We start from the raw sequence: 15,172 nt of genomic DNA, 5'->3' as shown, positions 1-15,172 counted from the left end.
AGCGTACCTTGTTATCTACAGATTAGACACCGATGCTGAAGTGAGGAAGAGAAATTGGCCCTGTTCAATCCGATGACGCCAAATCGCCGGCTTGAAGGGAAAAAAAAAACGTTACTGTTTTTCTACTTTTTTTGGAGAGAGAGAGAGCGCGCGGGAGAAGACGTACGTACGTTTTGGTTTCAAAACGGTGTCTTCTTCCTCTCTCTCATCCCTTTTATACGTCCCTCTATCCACGGGCCATATTCCTGTGGGTCGGGCTTTTAGACCCAACATGGGCGGACGGGCCTTAAGCCCATATCATATAAAACCATCAATTAGGATTTTGCACACACGTAGATATCGGGATAAGAAATCTTTAACCACAAGGACATTCACCAGATCTGTCCTTTGTTGATTGCGCATATATTAATTTAATTCTAAATTTTTCAATTTCGTTGCCATAATTCTAAATCTCCAAGCGAAGTTTTAGTATAGTCCTTTCACTCAATTATCTTATGAAATCGCTGATGCGGTGGCATCTAGCTGTCACCAGCCTAGACAGCTTTGCTTGAAATGACATCCTACTTGCAATTTCTGGGCGGCAACCGGCCGGAAGTGTTAGAATAATATAAACTCGATTGTTGAAGAATTGAGTATGTTGGTTATTGAGCTCAAGATTTGATTGTTAGTAAAAGAATGCCTTGATTTATTTGGGTGTCAGGGGAAGAATGAAAATGAATCGGTGAAGTATGATTTATGGTACGCACTTGATAAAAATTGAAGACAAAAAAACTACAAGCATTTAATGAAGAAAACCTTATGCACCATGAAGACAAAGAAGGCTAGAAAAGCTCACTGAAGAGTTCTCATCGCTTGTCTTCATTTATTTATTGTATTTTTTTTTTTTTTTCATTTGACTTTGTTTGAGTGGTTTCATTAGCTCTGTGGACTTTTTTTATTGCTTCATTTAATGTTGCCAAAGGAGTGTTCGAAAACTTCATGGCTCATCTATTGGGTGTGGTGTTTTGCTATTATACAAAGATAGAGGGTGAGTATTGTACATAGAGAAGACACTAGAAAAGCATTCAAAGAACATCCTCTCCCGCAAACTTGTGTACTCGTTTCAAATTTCCAAAGTTATCATTGTTCTTTTTAGTTCTAACAGAAGGGACCGCAATAGAATCCTGCGCAAAGCTTCACGACTCCATCGGCAGTAATTTGGAAAATTTACAACTGAATTTGCATAAGTATAATCAAGTTTAAACGGACTTGATAATTTTTTTCCTTTAAAGAATACGCTATAATCATGTGATGTTCCATTTAATCATATCCCCTTCTACGTACTTATTTAGACTTTACGAAATAAAATCTTTTTAGCACGGGGGACAATCGAATTAACGGGAGAGAGGGAGGGTGGGGACAAACGGCAAATGGCGGACGATCGAACAGGAATCAACGCGGACATCACCGTCTGCATCAACCCTGTTAAAATGCCCCCGCTTAGCTGTACGATCTTGACATTTTTGCTCGCGCAAAGAAGCTTTTTCTTCAATCGTGAAAAATTTGAAAGATCGACAAAAGCCAGAAGAGCGAGAAATATGAGAAAAAATGTCCAGGAAAGTACGCGTATCACCCACGGGTGGGAAACATGAAATCTTTGGAACGTCTCTCGACGGTGACATCATTGCCTCCGTTATCTTTGATAGGACCACATCTCTCTTGTTAATACCATAAGAAATCCTAAATTAGTATACATATAGCAAATTTACCTATTCTCAAACGACAAATGAAAGGTAAAACTCCAAATTGATACACTTATCATGTCATCTAATTCAAAAATTTGATGGAAGTTAACAGAGAATAAATTATCTTAGATGTATAAGTAGTTTCATGTAAATTTATCACGTGTATCAGTTTATAATTTTTTGTGATAGTAATTCTCTTTTTTTCCTCTCTTTTATTTTTTGGATTTTTGTGTTCCTGGAAGTTGACGTTGAAGTCAAGGTCTAAGTCAATGAATTATTATAAATTTAGTCTGATATCATCATCGAGAATTGCTGGCAGCGATGGAACATTTTAGCTATTTAAAACAGCCACTGCAGAAACCATAGTCACTGAAAACAATCGTTTGCCGAAAGGGAGTGCATAATGGATCTTCCATACCTTGAGTTCCTCAACTGAAAATTAATCTCTCCACAAATACACCCTACGCACGTGCAAGTACCCAACTACGCTCTAAAAACCTAATATTCTAGAAAGGGTACTTCACTTGTTCTTGTGCTCACAAGGCATAATCAACCTTACTTAGTCAATCCTCTCCGGTGCAAAAACCAAGTCCTGATTCGGTCTGGAAGCGCAAAAAATTTCAACATATGACACAATTTAGGGTCCCTTCTGGGGGCACACAGTAATGTGTGACCGGCGTAGAACAGTATGCTTGATAGGCTTTTACGAGATTGGCGACTTGATCGTCCTTCTTGCGCTCTTCTTTCTTTCCCTCGTCTTTCTTGCCATCGTCTTCCTTGGCTGGTCCAACACTGACAATATCTGTGCGCCAGAATTCCCTCAGTTTGTTCGCAACCTTGACCAGGTCGAAATCGCCGGATACTGTTAGTTTGTTGTCCTTCGAGTCCATAGCCAGAGACCCAATCCCTGGAAAGCATAATGTGACAAAGGTTAGTGAAAAAACCGAACATTTCGAGCATAAGATGATTAGTTATTACAGTGGCGATTTGAACATTCAGTGGGAGAATGAAGGAAAAAAACAGAGACAGAGAGAGCCAATACTTCCAAAACCAGAAACTACTGGCATGGCCTTGCTCATGTCTCTGTCATCATGTAGATCCACTCTCACCACCAACTTCTGCAGAAGTTTGAGGAAAGCAAAACCCAGTTAGATTTTGAGTAAATATCAACCTCTCGAGGTGACGACTGAACTCGACATTCACAAGTGGTGTGATAGACAGGCGTCTGAACAAGTTGGCCAAAATGAATAAGAATTCAACGCCTCATTTGATATTGCGAGCATTATTATTCACATAAACAGATACAATCATGCTATGCGATAAACAGTTACAACAGCAAAGAAAGAAACGATAGCTCATGAAGCTTGAGACGGAGAGAGACCAAGAGAAGTTTTCAAGAAAACCCAGCAGAGAGTAACATCAAGAACCCCATCTCACAGAAGTGAACAAGATACGCATAGCATGCAAAAAAAGAGATTTGACTTCTCGAAGGACTTCAGGAAATCGCACCGACATTTCTTTTGGGTTTCGAGAACTGAGATTGATAACTGCTCTAACTTCTGATTTTTCCTTCCATTTTAGCCGGGAAGGGCCATTGCGGCCACACTCGTTGGGAGTGAGGGCCACGATCCTCACCAGCGGCTGGCAAGGGCTTGTTGGCCCTTGCTGTCAAAAAAAAAAAAAAAAAAAAAAAAAAAGAAAGAAATGATACTAAAAAGCAAAAAAAAAAAAAAAAAAAATTTAAAATATTATTAAAAAATGCTCACATTAGCGCCAACCTAACCTGTGCTAGGTAAGATGATTGGCATTCATATCACTGATTTCTTGCCAAAATTGGTAAATCCTAAAAAGATTTAGGAATAAATTGACACATTGGAATACATTTAGAAAATTTTCCCCCCTTTCACCCATGAAGGCTGCAATTTGGATGACATTGCTATATCACAATCACCATTGTTGCCCGGAAATGGTGTTGCTCATGTGATTCCTTCCATGAGATGTTTACCAAGCACCGATACATATTGAGAGTGAGCCACCATTCAACCACCAGCTCCGACACCATTTATTGGGTGCGCTTCGCAGAAGCCTAGATAGCTCTTTGTGGTGGTTGACCTGAATGCTAATTAAGGCATATTATCTGCTGCTTAAGGCACATTATCTGCTGCTTTAGTGTCATGTTGTGTATGAAGGAATGAAGCTTAGGTAGATTTATGATCATGCACTTCAGATGAGGTACGAATTTTGTGGGGCTCTTCCTGGGTTTGACCTGAATGCTAATTAAGACTATTTAGTTAGGTCATTTCAGAGGCATGAGTCAGAGGACAAGATGATCAAGACAGTTCCACTAACAAAATTCTCTCCTTTAGTGCTAGAATGAGTGTTTTAGAAGGTCAAAGTTATTTGGGCGTGGTATGGTCTTGATCCTTTCCCAGTTTGTTTAAAACAGGGGCTCTGTGTTGTTTTGATGTTGTGGCAATATGTAATTGCTGATTTTTCAGTTTGTTTAAAACGTCTTCTCCTTATCAAGTGTACTGGAACTGCAGATACTTCTACTGTAGGGATAGTAAGAATTAAGAACACAGGTACTTGCCAGATGATGATCTTACAAGTTTGTAGTCTTGCCCTGCAGAGGGCTTTATATTGATGTAGGAATGGCACTAGCCAGCGATGGCCCTTTTTGGTTACTTAGTCGCATTGCAACTTTAAGCGTCATGGGTTGATGATGAAAATCTTCACGGTTGCCCATAATCTGCTTAAAGCAGGTATTTCATTCATTGTTCATAATTACCCTGTGTCATGTGGATTCAAGCACTCCTCCCTGCAGCTTCTGATAGTATAGTCAGTGTATTCCACCGCCTTGCTTTTGGTTTGTAAAGATAAGCAAGCTAACCTTGTCAATTTGTGTGATGTTACCCTCCGGTTCAGCTTGTGCATGAGGCAGGTTATGAGGTTAGAAACTCGGATGCCAACTTGATTCTCCAGAGACCAAAAGTCAGCCCATATGTGGAAGCTGTCAGGAAAAACTTAAGTGAGTTGCTCGGAGCAGATCCCACAGCTGTCAACCTTAAAGCAAAAACTCATGAGAAGGTCGACAGCCTTGGAGAACACCGGAGTATTGCAGTTCATTCTGTGGTTCTCCTTATGCGGAAGTGGAGGGTATGCAGATATCACATGCCATCGAACATCAGCAGCTCTTCATTTCTGGAGCCTCAAATGGTAAGTTGAGTCCAAGAGATTAGAATGTTAATTACACTCTCCCTAAGTGAGCAACAAAGTCCTATCTTTCCTGAACATGTGCGGTTCATCAAAAGTGAGTCTGCAATATACGTCTCATCATATCTGCAGGCTGCAGCTCATGTCCAAATGTTTTAACTTATTGATGGGAAGTCATGTGGATCCAGCATCTTGTGTTGAACCTATTACTTACATGATTTGCTGACCGACCCTGCAGACAGGCCATAGCGAGCTTGTAGCCATTCTTTCACACACCCTCTTCCTGAATGAATCTGTAATGAGGATCTAGATCATCGACCGAGGAAGTGGATACGTATCTACCAAAATTCATCGAAGTTACCTGGTAAGATAAGATTATGGTCTTACTGGCTGTGATTGTCATAAGCTTTGCTTAGTTATAAACAGGGTGAAGAATGGTAGAAGGAAAAACTTGAAAGATCCACCACTAAACCAAAGGCTTTTGATAATCTTGGGCGTAATACGTGTACTTCTCAGCCTCTTTCTAATATACCTGGCTGGTATGACTCATTGATGACATCCATTGCTGCTGGTCTGGAGAAGATTGAGTGAAAATGATCTGCCATTATAAGTAATGTCTTCAAAGATGAACAAAAGAGAATCCCAACTGTGGCTAGCACATCGAGTCCACAAACAATGATCATATAAGCCCCCTTTTTTACTTCAACTTTAGGAGAATATATACGCAATCAAAGATGAGGGTGGTAGCAATGTCATCAATTACTGCCAAACAAAGCAAAACAGAAGTTTTCTTTTTCTTCTCATTTAATTAGATAAGAATGGCACTGATTAGTTAAATGGCTCACCTGTCGTTGACACACGCAATCAAATTTAAGAAAACAACACAAGAAAATGACAATAATGTTTGGCATGCAAGGTCCGAGGCTACACTTTCATATCTTGGTTTGGTTAAGAAGTTTTTGGTGAAGTTTCAACAGAGTATGTCCCGCTTGCTTGCAGTTTGCCTGAAGTCGTTTGACCTGACCAGTCACTGAAATTTACCATAAGCCAAAGCAATTACCGAGTCAACGAGTTCACAGCATGGATCACATTTAGTAGTTAACCTTACTCTTTTTATGAATTTTATTATCCAGCAGAATACCCTTTCACAAGATTGTGAGGCAAAATTACGACAGGAAGCTGCTAAAGAAATACCAGGTATGTTTCATCAGCTAACCGCTACCACTGCCACAGCCTAAGGACATAGGATGATAGTGCGATCGAAATGAACGATATCTGTTTTTGCCTGCAGATTGTTCAATATATCAAGCAAAAAAAGATTTAAAACATCCACTGCATCTGCATATTCCAGTCGCTGAAAACAATCGTTTGCCAAAATGGAGTACATAGTGGATCTTCCATACCTTGAGTTCCTCAAGTGAAAACCAATCTCTCTACAAAATACATCCTAAACACATACAAGTACCGAATGACACACCAAAAACCTAATATTCTAGAAAAGGTACTTCACTTGTTCTTGTGTTCATAAGGCATAATCGACCTTATTCAATCCTCTCCAGTGCACAAACCAAGTCCTGAATTGGTCAGGAAGCATAAACAATTTCAACAAATGACACAATTCGGGGTTTCATAGCAGGGCACATGGTAATATGTGACCGGTATAGGAGAGTATGTTTGATAGGCTTCGAGATTGGCGACTTGATCGTCCTTCTTTCCCTCTTCTTTCTTTCCCTCGTCTTTCTTGCCATCATCTTCCTTGCCTGCTCCAACGCTCACGATTTCTGTGTGCCAAGATTTCCTCAGTTTGTTCACCACCTTGACAGGGTCGAAATCGCCGGATACCGTCAGTTTGTTGTCTTTCGAGTCCATAGACAGAGACCCAATCCCTGGAAAGCATAATGTGAGAAAGATTAGTGATAAAGCCGAACATTTCGAGCACAAGATGATTACTATCACAGTGACAATTTGAACATTCAGTGGGAGAAAGAAGGAAAAACACAGAGGGAGAGGGCCAATACCTTCAAAACTAGAAACTACTCGCATGGCCTTTCTCCTGTCTCTGTCATCATGTAGTTCAACTTTCACCACCAACTTCTGCAAAAGATTGAGCAAATCAAAAACCAGTTAGATTTCGAGTAAATGTTTATTTCTTACAACGACGACCGAACTCGACATTCACGAGTGGTGCGACAGACCAGCGTTAAACAAGTTAGCCATATATAACCAACAATGAATAAGAATTCGAAGCATCATTTGGTATTCCGAGCATTCTTATTCACATAAACAGATACAATCATGCTATGCGATAAACAATTACAGCAGCAAAGAAGCAAGCGATAACTCATGAAGCTCGAGACGAGAGATACCAAGAGAAGTGTCCAAGAAAACCCCGGAGAGAGTAACATTGAAACCCCATCTCACAGAAGTGAACAAGATACACATAATATGCAAAAAAGAAAAATGAAAAAAAGAGGAGCTTCTCGAAGGACGGCAAGACATCTACCTTCATTTCTCTTGGGTTTCAAGAACTGAGATTCTGACTGCTCTAACTTCTGATTTGGAAGCTAAAGACACTAGAAGGACACTCGGAGCCAGTTGCAACTGAGTGTGTGCACGTATGGGGGACGAAAAGGGTTGCTAAATATAGAGTGGCGAGCAAGAGAGGAGTGCGTGAAGAGGAGCAAGTATCTTGGAGGACGCGGTGCGGAGAACAAAGGACAAATTATTGACCAGTCAATACAATAACGAGTCAAGGGAAAGAGCCACCCGGTTTCTCAGTAAAGTAACGAGTCGAGGCGATCGAAAACAGAGGATGGCCACTTTAGGAAGGGGAGAGAGGGAGAGGGGGAGAGAGGCGAGTCGCCCCTCACGACTCTAGGCTTTTGAAGTGACACGGTTGAGTCGCCCCTCGCGACTCGGTGACTTTTGTTCTTGGCAACCGACTCAGTTCAGGTAGTTGACGGGTTCAAGCTTTTCATTGGATAGAATTGCATTGCGATTAAGCCGTAAATCTTTTTCACAATTTATCAATTAAATTATTCTGATTATTTTTGGTGGGAATTCGTCAACGTCCATTTTACATGGCACAACCGAAGTCAATATTGACAATTCTTACAATTTTTTTAAAATATATCAATATTTTTATCTTTTTTTTTTTTCCTTTCGTTTTGGCTGGTGAGGGCCATAGTGGCCTAGCTAGCTGTGAGCAAGGGCCACGACCCAAGCTAGTGACTAGCGAGGGCTTGCTGGCAAAAAAAAAAAAAAGAAAAAAGAGAGAAAAATAATAATAATATTGGAAGGAAAAAGAAAAATAAATAAATTATTATTAAAAAATGTTTACGTTAGCACCGAGCTTGACGTATCTTGTAAGATGACTAGCATTCATATCAATGATTTTTGATCAAAATTAGCAAAACATAAAAATATTTAAGAATAAATTGGCACATTGCAATAAATTTAGACTTTTTTTTTTAATTCCCCCACTTTTGCACAGGAAGGTTGCAATATAGACTGCGTTGTTATACCACAACCACTGTCGTTGCTCGGAAATGGCGTTGTTCATGTGATTCCTTCCTTGAGATGTTTACCAAGCACCAATGCGAACCATCAATCAACCATAAGCTTTGACAATATTAATCGGGTGCACTTAGCATAAGCCTAGATTGCTCTTTGTGGTGGTTGACTTGAATGCTAATTAAGGTATATTCACTGCTGCTTTAATGTCATGAGTTGTGTATGAAGGAATGAAGCTTAGGCAGATTTATGATCATGCACTTAAGATGGGGTCCGAATTTTGTAGGGCTCTCTCTGGGGTTGACCTGAACGCTAATGAAGATTTTGCAGTTAGGTCATTTCAGAGGTCAAGATGATCAAAACTGTTCCACTAACAAAATTCTCTCCTTTACTGCTAGAATGAGTGTCTTAGAAGGTCAAAGTTATTTTGGGCGTGGCATGGTCTTTTGATCCTTTCCCAGTATCAAAGGGGGTGTGTGTTGTTTCGCTGTTGTGCCAATATGAACTTGCTGACCTTTCAGTTTGTTAAATACATCATCTCCTTATCAAGCGCACTGGAACTTCAGATACTTCTATTGTAAGGATAGTAAGAATTAAGAACACAGGTAGTAGCGAGATGATGATCTTACAAATCTGTAGTCTAGCCCTGTAGAGGGCTTTGTATTGCTGTGGGAATGGCACTAGTCAGCGGTGGCAGTTTTTGGTTACTTAGTCGCATTACGACTTTAAGCGTCATTGGTTGATGATGAAAATCTTCATATTTGCTCCTAATCTGCTTAAAGCAGACATTTCATTCATTATTCATAATTACCTGTGTCATGTGTATTCGAGCACTCATCTCTGCAGCTTCTGATAGTATCATAGTCAGTGTATTCCACCTCCTTGCTTTCAGTTTGTAGAGATTAGAAATGTAACCTTGTCCATTTGCACAAGGCAGGTTATGAGTTTGGAAACTTGGATGCTCCCTTGATTCTCCAGAGACCAAAAGTCAGCCCAAACAGGGAAGCTATCAGGAAAAACGTGTGTGAGTTGCTCGGAGAAGATACGACCGCTATTAAATTTAAAACAAAAACTCACGAGAAGGTTGATAGCCTTGGAGAAAACCGGAGTATTGCAGCTCATACTGTGGTTCTCCTTATGCAGAAGTGGATATCACATGCCATTAAACATCTGCAGCTCCTTATTTTTGTAGTAAGTTGAGTCTGAGAGAATAGAATGTTAATTACACTTCCCCTAAGTGAGCAATAAAGTCCAATCTTTCCTGAACATGTGCGGTTCGCTGATGGCAAGTCATCTGGATTCAGCAACTCGTGTTGAACCAGTTAACGCACACGATTTGCTGACTAGCTCTCTAGACAGGCCATAGTGAGCTTGTAGCCATTCTTTCACACACTCTTCAAGAATGAATCTGTAACTAGGATCTAGACCATCAACCAAAGAAGTGGATATGTATCTACCAAAATTCATCAAAGTTACCTGCTAAGATAAGATTATGGTCTTATTGGCTGTGATCATTGTAAGCTTTGCTTAGTTATAAACAAGGTGAAGATCGAATTAACGGGAGGGAGGGAGGGTGAGGACAAAAGGCAGAAGGCGGACGATCGAACAGGAATCAAAGCGGACATCACTGTCTGCATCATCCCTGTCAAAATGCCACCACTTGGCTATACGATATAGACATTTTTGCTCGCGCAAAGAAGCTTTTTCTTCAATCGTGAAATTTGACAAATCGAAAAAGGCCAGAAGGGTGAGAAATTGGGAAATTTCCGGCCCAATTTCCGGGAAAGTATGCGTTTCACACACGGGCGAGAAACATGAGATCTCCATAAAATCTCTGGACGGTGACGTCGTCACCTCCTTAATCTTTGATAGGACCACATCTCTCTAGTTAATACCACAAGAAATCTTAAATTAATATACATGTAACAAATTTACTCAAAATTAATTTTTTGACCATAAAAAATTCTAAATGACAAATGAAGGTTATACCGATAAACTGTTACGTGTCACTTAATTTAAAAATTTGACGGAAATTAATAGAGAATAAACTTATCTTAGGTATATTGATAATTTTTAGATAAATTTGTCATACAATTCAGAATTTTTTATGATATTAACTTTCTATCTTTTTTTTCCCTCTTTCATTTTTTGGATTGTTGTGTTCCTTGAAGTTGATGTTGAAGTCAAGGTCTAAGTCAATGAATTATTATTAATCTAGTCTGATAACATCAGTGAGAATTGCTGGCAGCGATGGAATATTTTAGCCATGTGAAACATCCACCGCACATTCCATAGTCACTGAAAACAATCGTTTACCGAAATGGAATACATAATGGATCTTCCATACCTTGAGCTCCTCAACTAAAAACCAATCTCTCTACATATACACACTACGCACATACAAGTACCGAACGACGCAATAAAAGCTTAATATTCTCGAAAAAGTACTCCTCGTTCTTGTGTTCACAGGGCGTGATCAACCTTTCTTATTCAATCCTCCCCGGTGCACAAACCAAGTCCTGATTCGGTCTGGGAGCACAAAGAATTTTAACATATGACACAACTCGAGGGCTCTTCGTGGGGCACAGTAATATGTGATCGGCGTAGAATAGTACGTTTGCAGGGCGTTCGCAAGATCTTCGTTCTTCTTGCCCTCGTCTTTCTTGCCCTCATCTTCTTTGCCCACGCTCACGATTTCTGTGCGCCAAGATTTCCTCAGTTTGCTCACCACCTTGACCGGGTCGAATTCGCCAGATACCGTTAGTTTGTTATCCTTTGTGTCCATAGACAGAGATCCAATCCCTGGAAAGCATTATGTGACAAAGGTTGGTGATAAAGCCGAACATTTGAACCACAAGATGATTACTATCCTTACCAAAAAAAAAAAAAAAGATGATTACTATTACAGTGACGGTTTGAACATTCAGTTGGAGAACGAAGGGAAAAAAAAACAGAGAGAGAGAGAGAGCAATACCTCCAAAAGCAGAAACTAATCGCATGGCCTTGGCCCTGCCTCTGTCACTAGAGAGAGAGCCAATACCTGGCAAACAAGAAACTAATCGCATGGCTTTGGTCCTGCCTCTGTCATCATGTAGTGCCAATAACAGCACCAACTTCTGCAAAAGTTTGAGGAAATTAAAACCCAGTTACATTTGGAGTAAATATTAATCTTTTGCGACTACTAAGCTCAGACGTTCACAAGTGGCGTGATAGACTAGCAAGTAAAAAACTGAGTGTGTGCGCACGCGTATCGAGTGGCGAGCATGAGAGGAGCGCGTGAAAAGGAGAAGTTCCTCGGTGTCCTCGATGTGTGTGGAACAAAGGGACAAATCATTGACCAGTACAGATTTGGGAGACGAAGAAGATCCGACTCAATATAATAACGAGTTGAGGGAAGGAGCCACACGGTTTCTCAGAAAGTTAACGAGTCGAGACGATCGAAAACAGAGGCTCATGACTTTTTGAGAGAGGGGGGAGTCGCCCCACGGAGGCTGCTGATATAATAATCCGGAACAATCGCAAAAGATGAAGGATATGTTAATCCCGACGACAGCTCTCGAAAACCTCACCCGTCGGTACACTTTCCCTGCCGAATCGTTGCTTCCCAGGGGATTCTCGTACCGTATCTGCCCCACAGCTCCTCCGTCTCTGGAGCACGAAATTGAGAGTACAGGTCAATTTTCACAGCGAAACAGACGATTTCCAGGAAGAATTGGGGACGATAATCAGGCTTCTGGCAACCGAAACCGTGACGAAGACAGAGAAGGGACCGTACCTGGACCGATGCTGAAGCAGCAGTCCGTCGAATCTACCGAAAAAAACAGACGCAACAGATGGAAGCTTGAGGAGAAGCCGGGGGCGAAGGCGGCCAGGCCGGCGGTGAGCCAGGGCGAGTGTTGAGGTAATTATCGTCGGGCAAGAAAGTCAAGGTGTTGAACACCATCGGGAAGTGGAAAGGGAGGGAGGGAGGGAGGGAGGAAGGGGACTGTGAATGAATTGAGCGAGATGGAGATCGTTTGTTTCCTGATTTCAGCTTTCTCAAGTTCCCCGTCGACGGAGCTGGTGACTCCCCCCTCCCCATAGGGCCATATATATATATATATATTAAAGAAACAATGCTTCGCTAACAGTACCGTTAGCTTGGAAAAAAGACGATCAATCCGCGGCAACACATTCTTTACGACAGATTTGTGTTTTGCTTTGAAAATTCCACGGGTTTGTGTCGGAGAAAGGCATATTTTTCTTTGACAGCCACACCCGTGTTAGCACAACCCCATTTCAGAACCGGACAAGATTCGTTGAACGCGGCGCTGCTTTCCACGCGTTTATCTTTACGGCATCCGTCGGCTACATTTCCTAAAATCCGACAGGGGTCTTCCCAGGTCGAGTCTTCTCTGGTTAGGCAAAAGCTTGAGAATCCGGGTTCTATATTCGTTTCGGTTACGGTTCTGTTCAGGTGAAGACCCGAAAACTGAACTGAAACATAGAAGCTGTTCAAACCGTAGCTACCGCCATCCTCCTCTCTCTGTCCTCGAAGGATCCGTCTCGTCCATCGTGTCTCACTTCACCATCGATTCATGCAGATCTAGAAAACAAAAAACATCAACTAGAAGTTCCTACTAAAAACATGGAAAATGGTAAAAAAAAGAAGAAGAAGTGGATAAATACACAGATATTTCAATCCATACTTACAGAACTATCAGATCGACGTTCCAATAAGAATTAGAATCAGTTCAGGGTGAAATTTTTTTACTGCTACACGTCTATACATGAGAAATTAGTGCCTTAGTTTTTGAAGGAGTGAGTCTTGAATTAGTTTTTGAAGGAGTGAGTCTTGAATGTTGGCAACTGACTCGGTTCCCGCTGTCGACAGGTTCAAGCTTTTCGTCGTAGCGTGTCGTGAAGATTCTTGCCAAATGCTCCTCCTCAGGCTTTACCGCTGCCAAGGTTAGAAAGATGATTTGCACCGAGCGAGTGACCCGGTAGTACGGTGACACGGAAAGGGTGTTCTTCATCTTAGCATTGTTTGCAGATATCATCAGGATTTTGCACGCACGTAGATATCGGGATAAAAAATCTTTAACCACAGGGACATTCACCAGATCCGTCCTTTGTTTACTGCGCATATATTAATTTGATTTTAAAATTTAAAATTTTATCATTGTAATTCTAAATCTCTAAGGAAATTTTAGTGTAGTCCTTTACCCAATTGTCTTATGAAATCGCTGATGCGGTGGCATCTAGCTGTCATTGGCCTAGACAGCTTTGCTCGAAATGACATCCTACGGACAATTTCTGGGTGGCAACCGGCCGGAAATGTTAGAATAATATAAACTCGATTGTTGAAGATTTGAGTACGTTGGTTATTGAGCTCAAGATTTGATTGTTAGTATTCTTCAAAGCATGCCTTGATTCATTTGGGTGTCAGGCGAAGAATGAAAATGAATAGGTGAAGTATGATTTATGCTACGCACTTGATAAAAATTGAAGACAAAAAAAGCTACAAGCATTTAATGAAGAAAACCTTATGCACCATGAAGACAAAGAAGGCTAGAAAAGCTCACTGAAGAGTTCTCATCGCTTGTCTTCATTTATTTATTGTATTTTTTTTTTTCATTTGACTTTGTTTGAGTGCTTCATTAGCTCTGTGGACTTTTTTTATTGCTTCATTTAATGTTGCCAAAGGAGTGTTCGAAAACTTCATGGCTCATCTAATGGGTGTGGTGTTTTGCTATTATATAAAGATGGAGGGTGAGTATTGTACATAGAAGACACTAGAAAAGCATTCTAAGAACATTCTCAACCTCAAACTTGTGTACTCGATTCAAATTTTCAAAGTTATCATTATTTATTTTTTTAGTTCTAACAGAAGGGACCGCAATAGAATCCCGCGCAAAGCTTCACGACTTCATCGGCAATAATTCGAAAATTTTACAACTGAATTGACATAAATATAATCAAGTTCAAATTGACTTGATAATTCCTTTAAAGAGTACGCTATAATCATGTGATGTCCCATTTAATGATATCCCTTCTACTTACTTATTTAGACTTTACGAAATAAAATCTTTTTAGCACGGGGGGACAATCGAATTAACGGGAGAGAGGGAGGGTGGGGACAAACGGCAAATGGCGGACGATCGAACAGGAATCAATGCGGACATCACCGTCTGCATCAACCCTGTTAAAATGCCCCCACTTAGCTGTACGATCTTGACATTTTTGCTTGGGCAAAGAAGCTTTTTCTTCAATCGTGAAATTTGAAAGATCGACAAAAGCCAGAAGAGCGAGTAATTTGAGAAAAAATGTCCAGGAAAGTACGCGTTTCACACACGGGTGGGAAACATGAAATCTTTAGAACGTCTCTCGACGTGACATCATGGGTGACGCTAGGAGAGGATCCACCACCCAGCGCCACACTTAAGATACCAAATGCCTCTATTGGATTTTGAACCCCTCACCTTTTGGAGAAAGATTAATGGAGCTTTTATCCAGCGGAGCTACCATGGCCGGTGGTACCACATCTCTTTTGTTAATACCATAAGAAATCCTAAATTAGTATACATATAGCAAATTTACCTATTCTCAAACGACAAATGAAATGTGAAACTCCAAATTGATACACTTATTATGTCATCTAATTCAAAAATTTGATGATAGATGTATAAGTAGTTTCATGTAAATTTATCGCATGTATCACGTGTATCAGTTTATAATTTTTG

The 15,172-nt window shown here is 40.6% G+C and overlaps 2 protein-coding genes and 1 long non-coding RNA gene across 6 annotated transcripts; 1 reads left to right on the top strand and 2 right to left on the bottom strand.

Moving 5' to 3' along the window:
• Positions 1 to 2,220: 2,220 nt before the first annotated feature.
• On the bottom strand, positions 2,221 to 7,838 carry LOC104443920 (heavy metal-associated isoprenylated plant protein 39-like). 4 transcript variants are annotated; one of them, XM_039312036.1, is made up of 4 exons: positions 7,441 to 7,838; positions 6,956 to 7,028; positions 6,669 to 6,823; positions 2,221 to 2,491 (listed from the first exon to the last, which is right to left on the bottom strand). In XM_039312036.1, exons 1-4 carry the CDS (start codon positions 7,444 to 7,446, stop codon positions 2,345 to 2,347), a joined length of 381 nt encoding a protein of 126 aa, XP_039167970.1. In that variant the 5' UTR covers positions 7,447 to 7,838; the 3' UTR covers positions 2,221 to 2,344. The 4 variants fall into 4 exon arrangements, 3 of the variants coding, with proteins under 3 accessions (XP_039167970.1, XP_039167969.1, XP_010055776.2); XM_039312035.1 differs by having other exon boundaries at positions 2,229 to 2,491; positions 6,956 to 7,031; XR_005550866.1 differs by lacking the exon at positions 2,221 to 2,491 and adding an exon at positions 6,048 to 6,340 and having other exon boundaries at positions 6,422 to 6,823; positions 6,956 to 7,031.
• Positions 4,444 to 5,124, top strand: LOC120293162. Its single transcript, XR_005550867.1, has 2 exons — positions 4,444 to 4,486; positions 4,650 to 5,124. It is a non-coding gene; the product is annotated as an uncharacterized LOC120293162 (long non-coding RNA).
• A 2,840-nt stretch (positions 7,839 to 10,678) lies between the features above and the next one.
• LOC104446039 (heavy metal-associated isoprenylated plant protein 39) lies at positions 10,679 to 12,371 on the bottom strand. Its single transcript, XM_039312040.1, has 4 exons — positions 12,226 to 12,371; positions 12,020 to 12,098; positions 11,425 to 11,566; positions 10,679 to 11,252 (listed from the first exon to the last, which is right to left on the bottom strand). The coding sequence occupies exons 3-4, from the start codon at positions 11,513 to 11,515 to the stop codon at positions 10,927 to 10,929; spliced, it is 417 nt and encodes a 138-aa protein (XP_039167974.1). The 5' UTR covers positions 11,516 to 11,566; positions 12,020 to 12,098; positions 12,226 to 12,371; the 3' UTR covers positions 10,679 to 10,926.
• Positions 12,372 to 15,172: the final 2,801 nt, after the last annotated feature.

The sequence above is a fragment of the Eucalyptus grandis genome, chromosome 5 (genome assembly GCF_016545825.1).
Source record: "Eucalyptus grandis isolate ANBG69807.140 chromosome 5, ASM1654582v1, whole genome shotgun sequence".
Classification (NCBI taxonomy): Eukaryota; Viridiplantae; Streptophyta; class Magnoliopsida; order Myrtales; family Myrtaceae; genus Eucalyptus; species Eucalyptus grandis.
The sequence above is the reverse complement of the archived record's forward strand: the minus strand, read 5'-3'. Positions and strand labels throughout refer to the sequence as shown.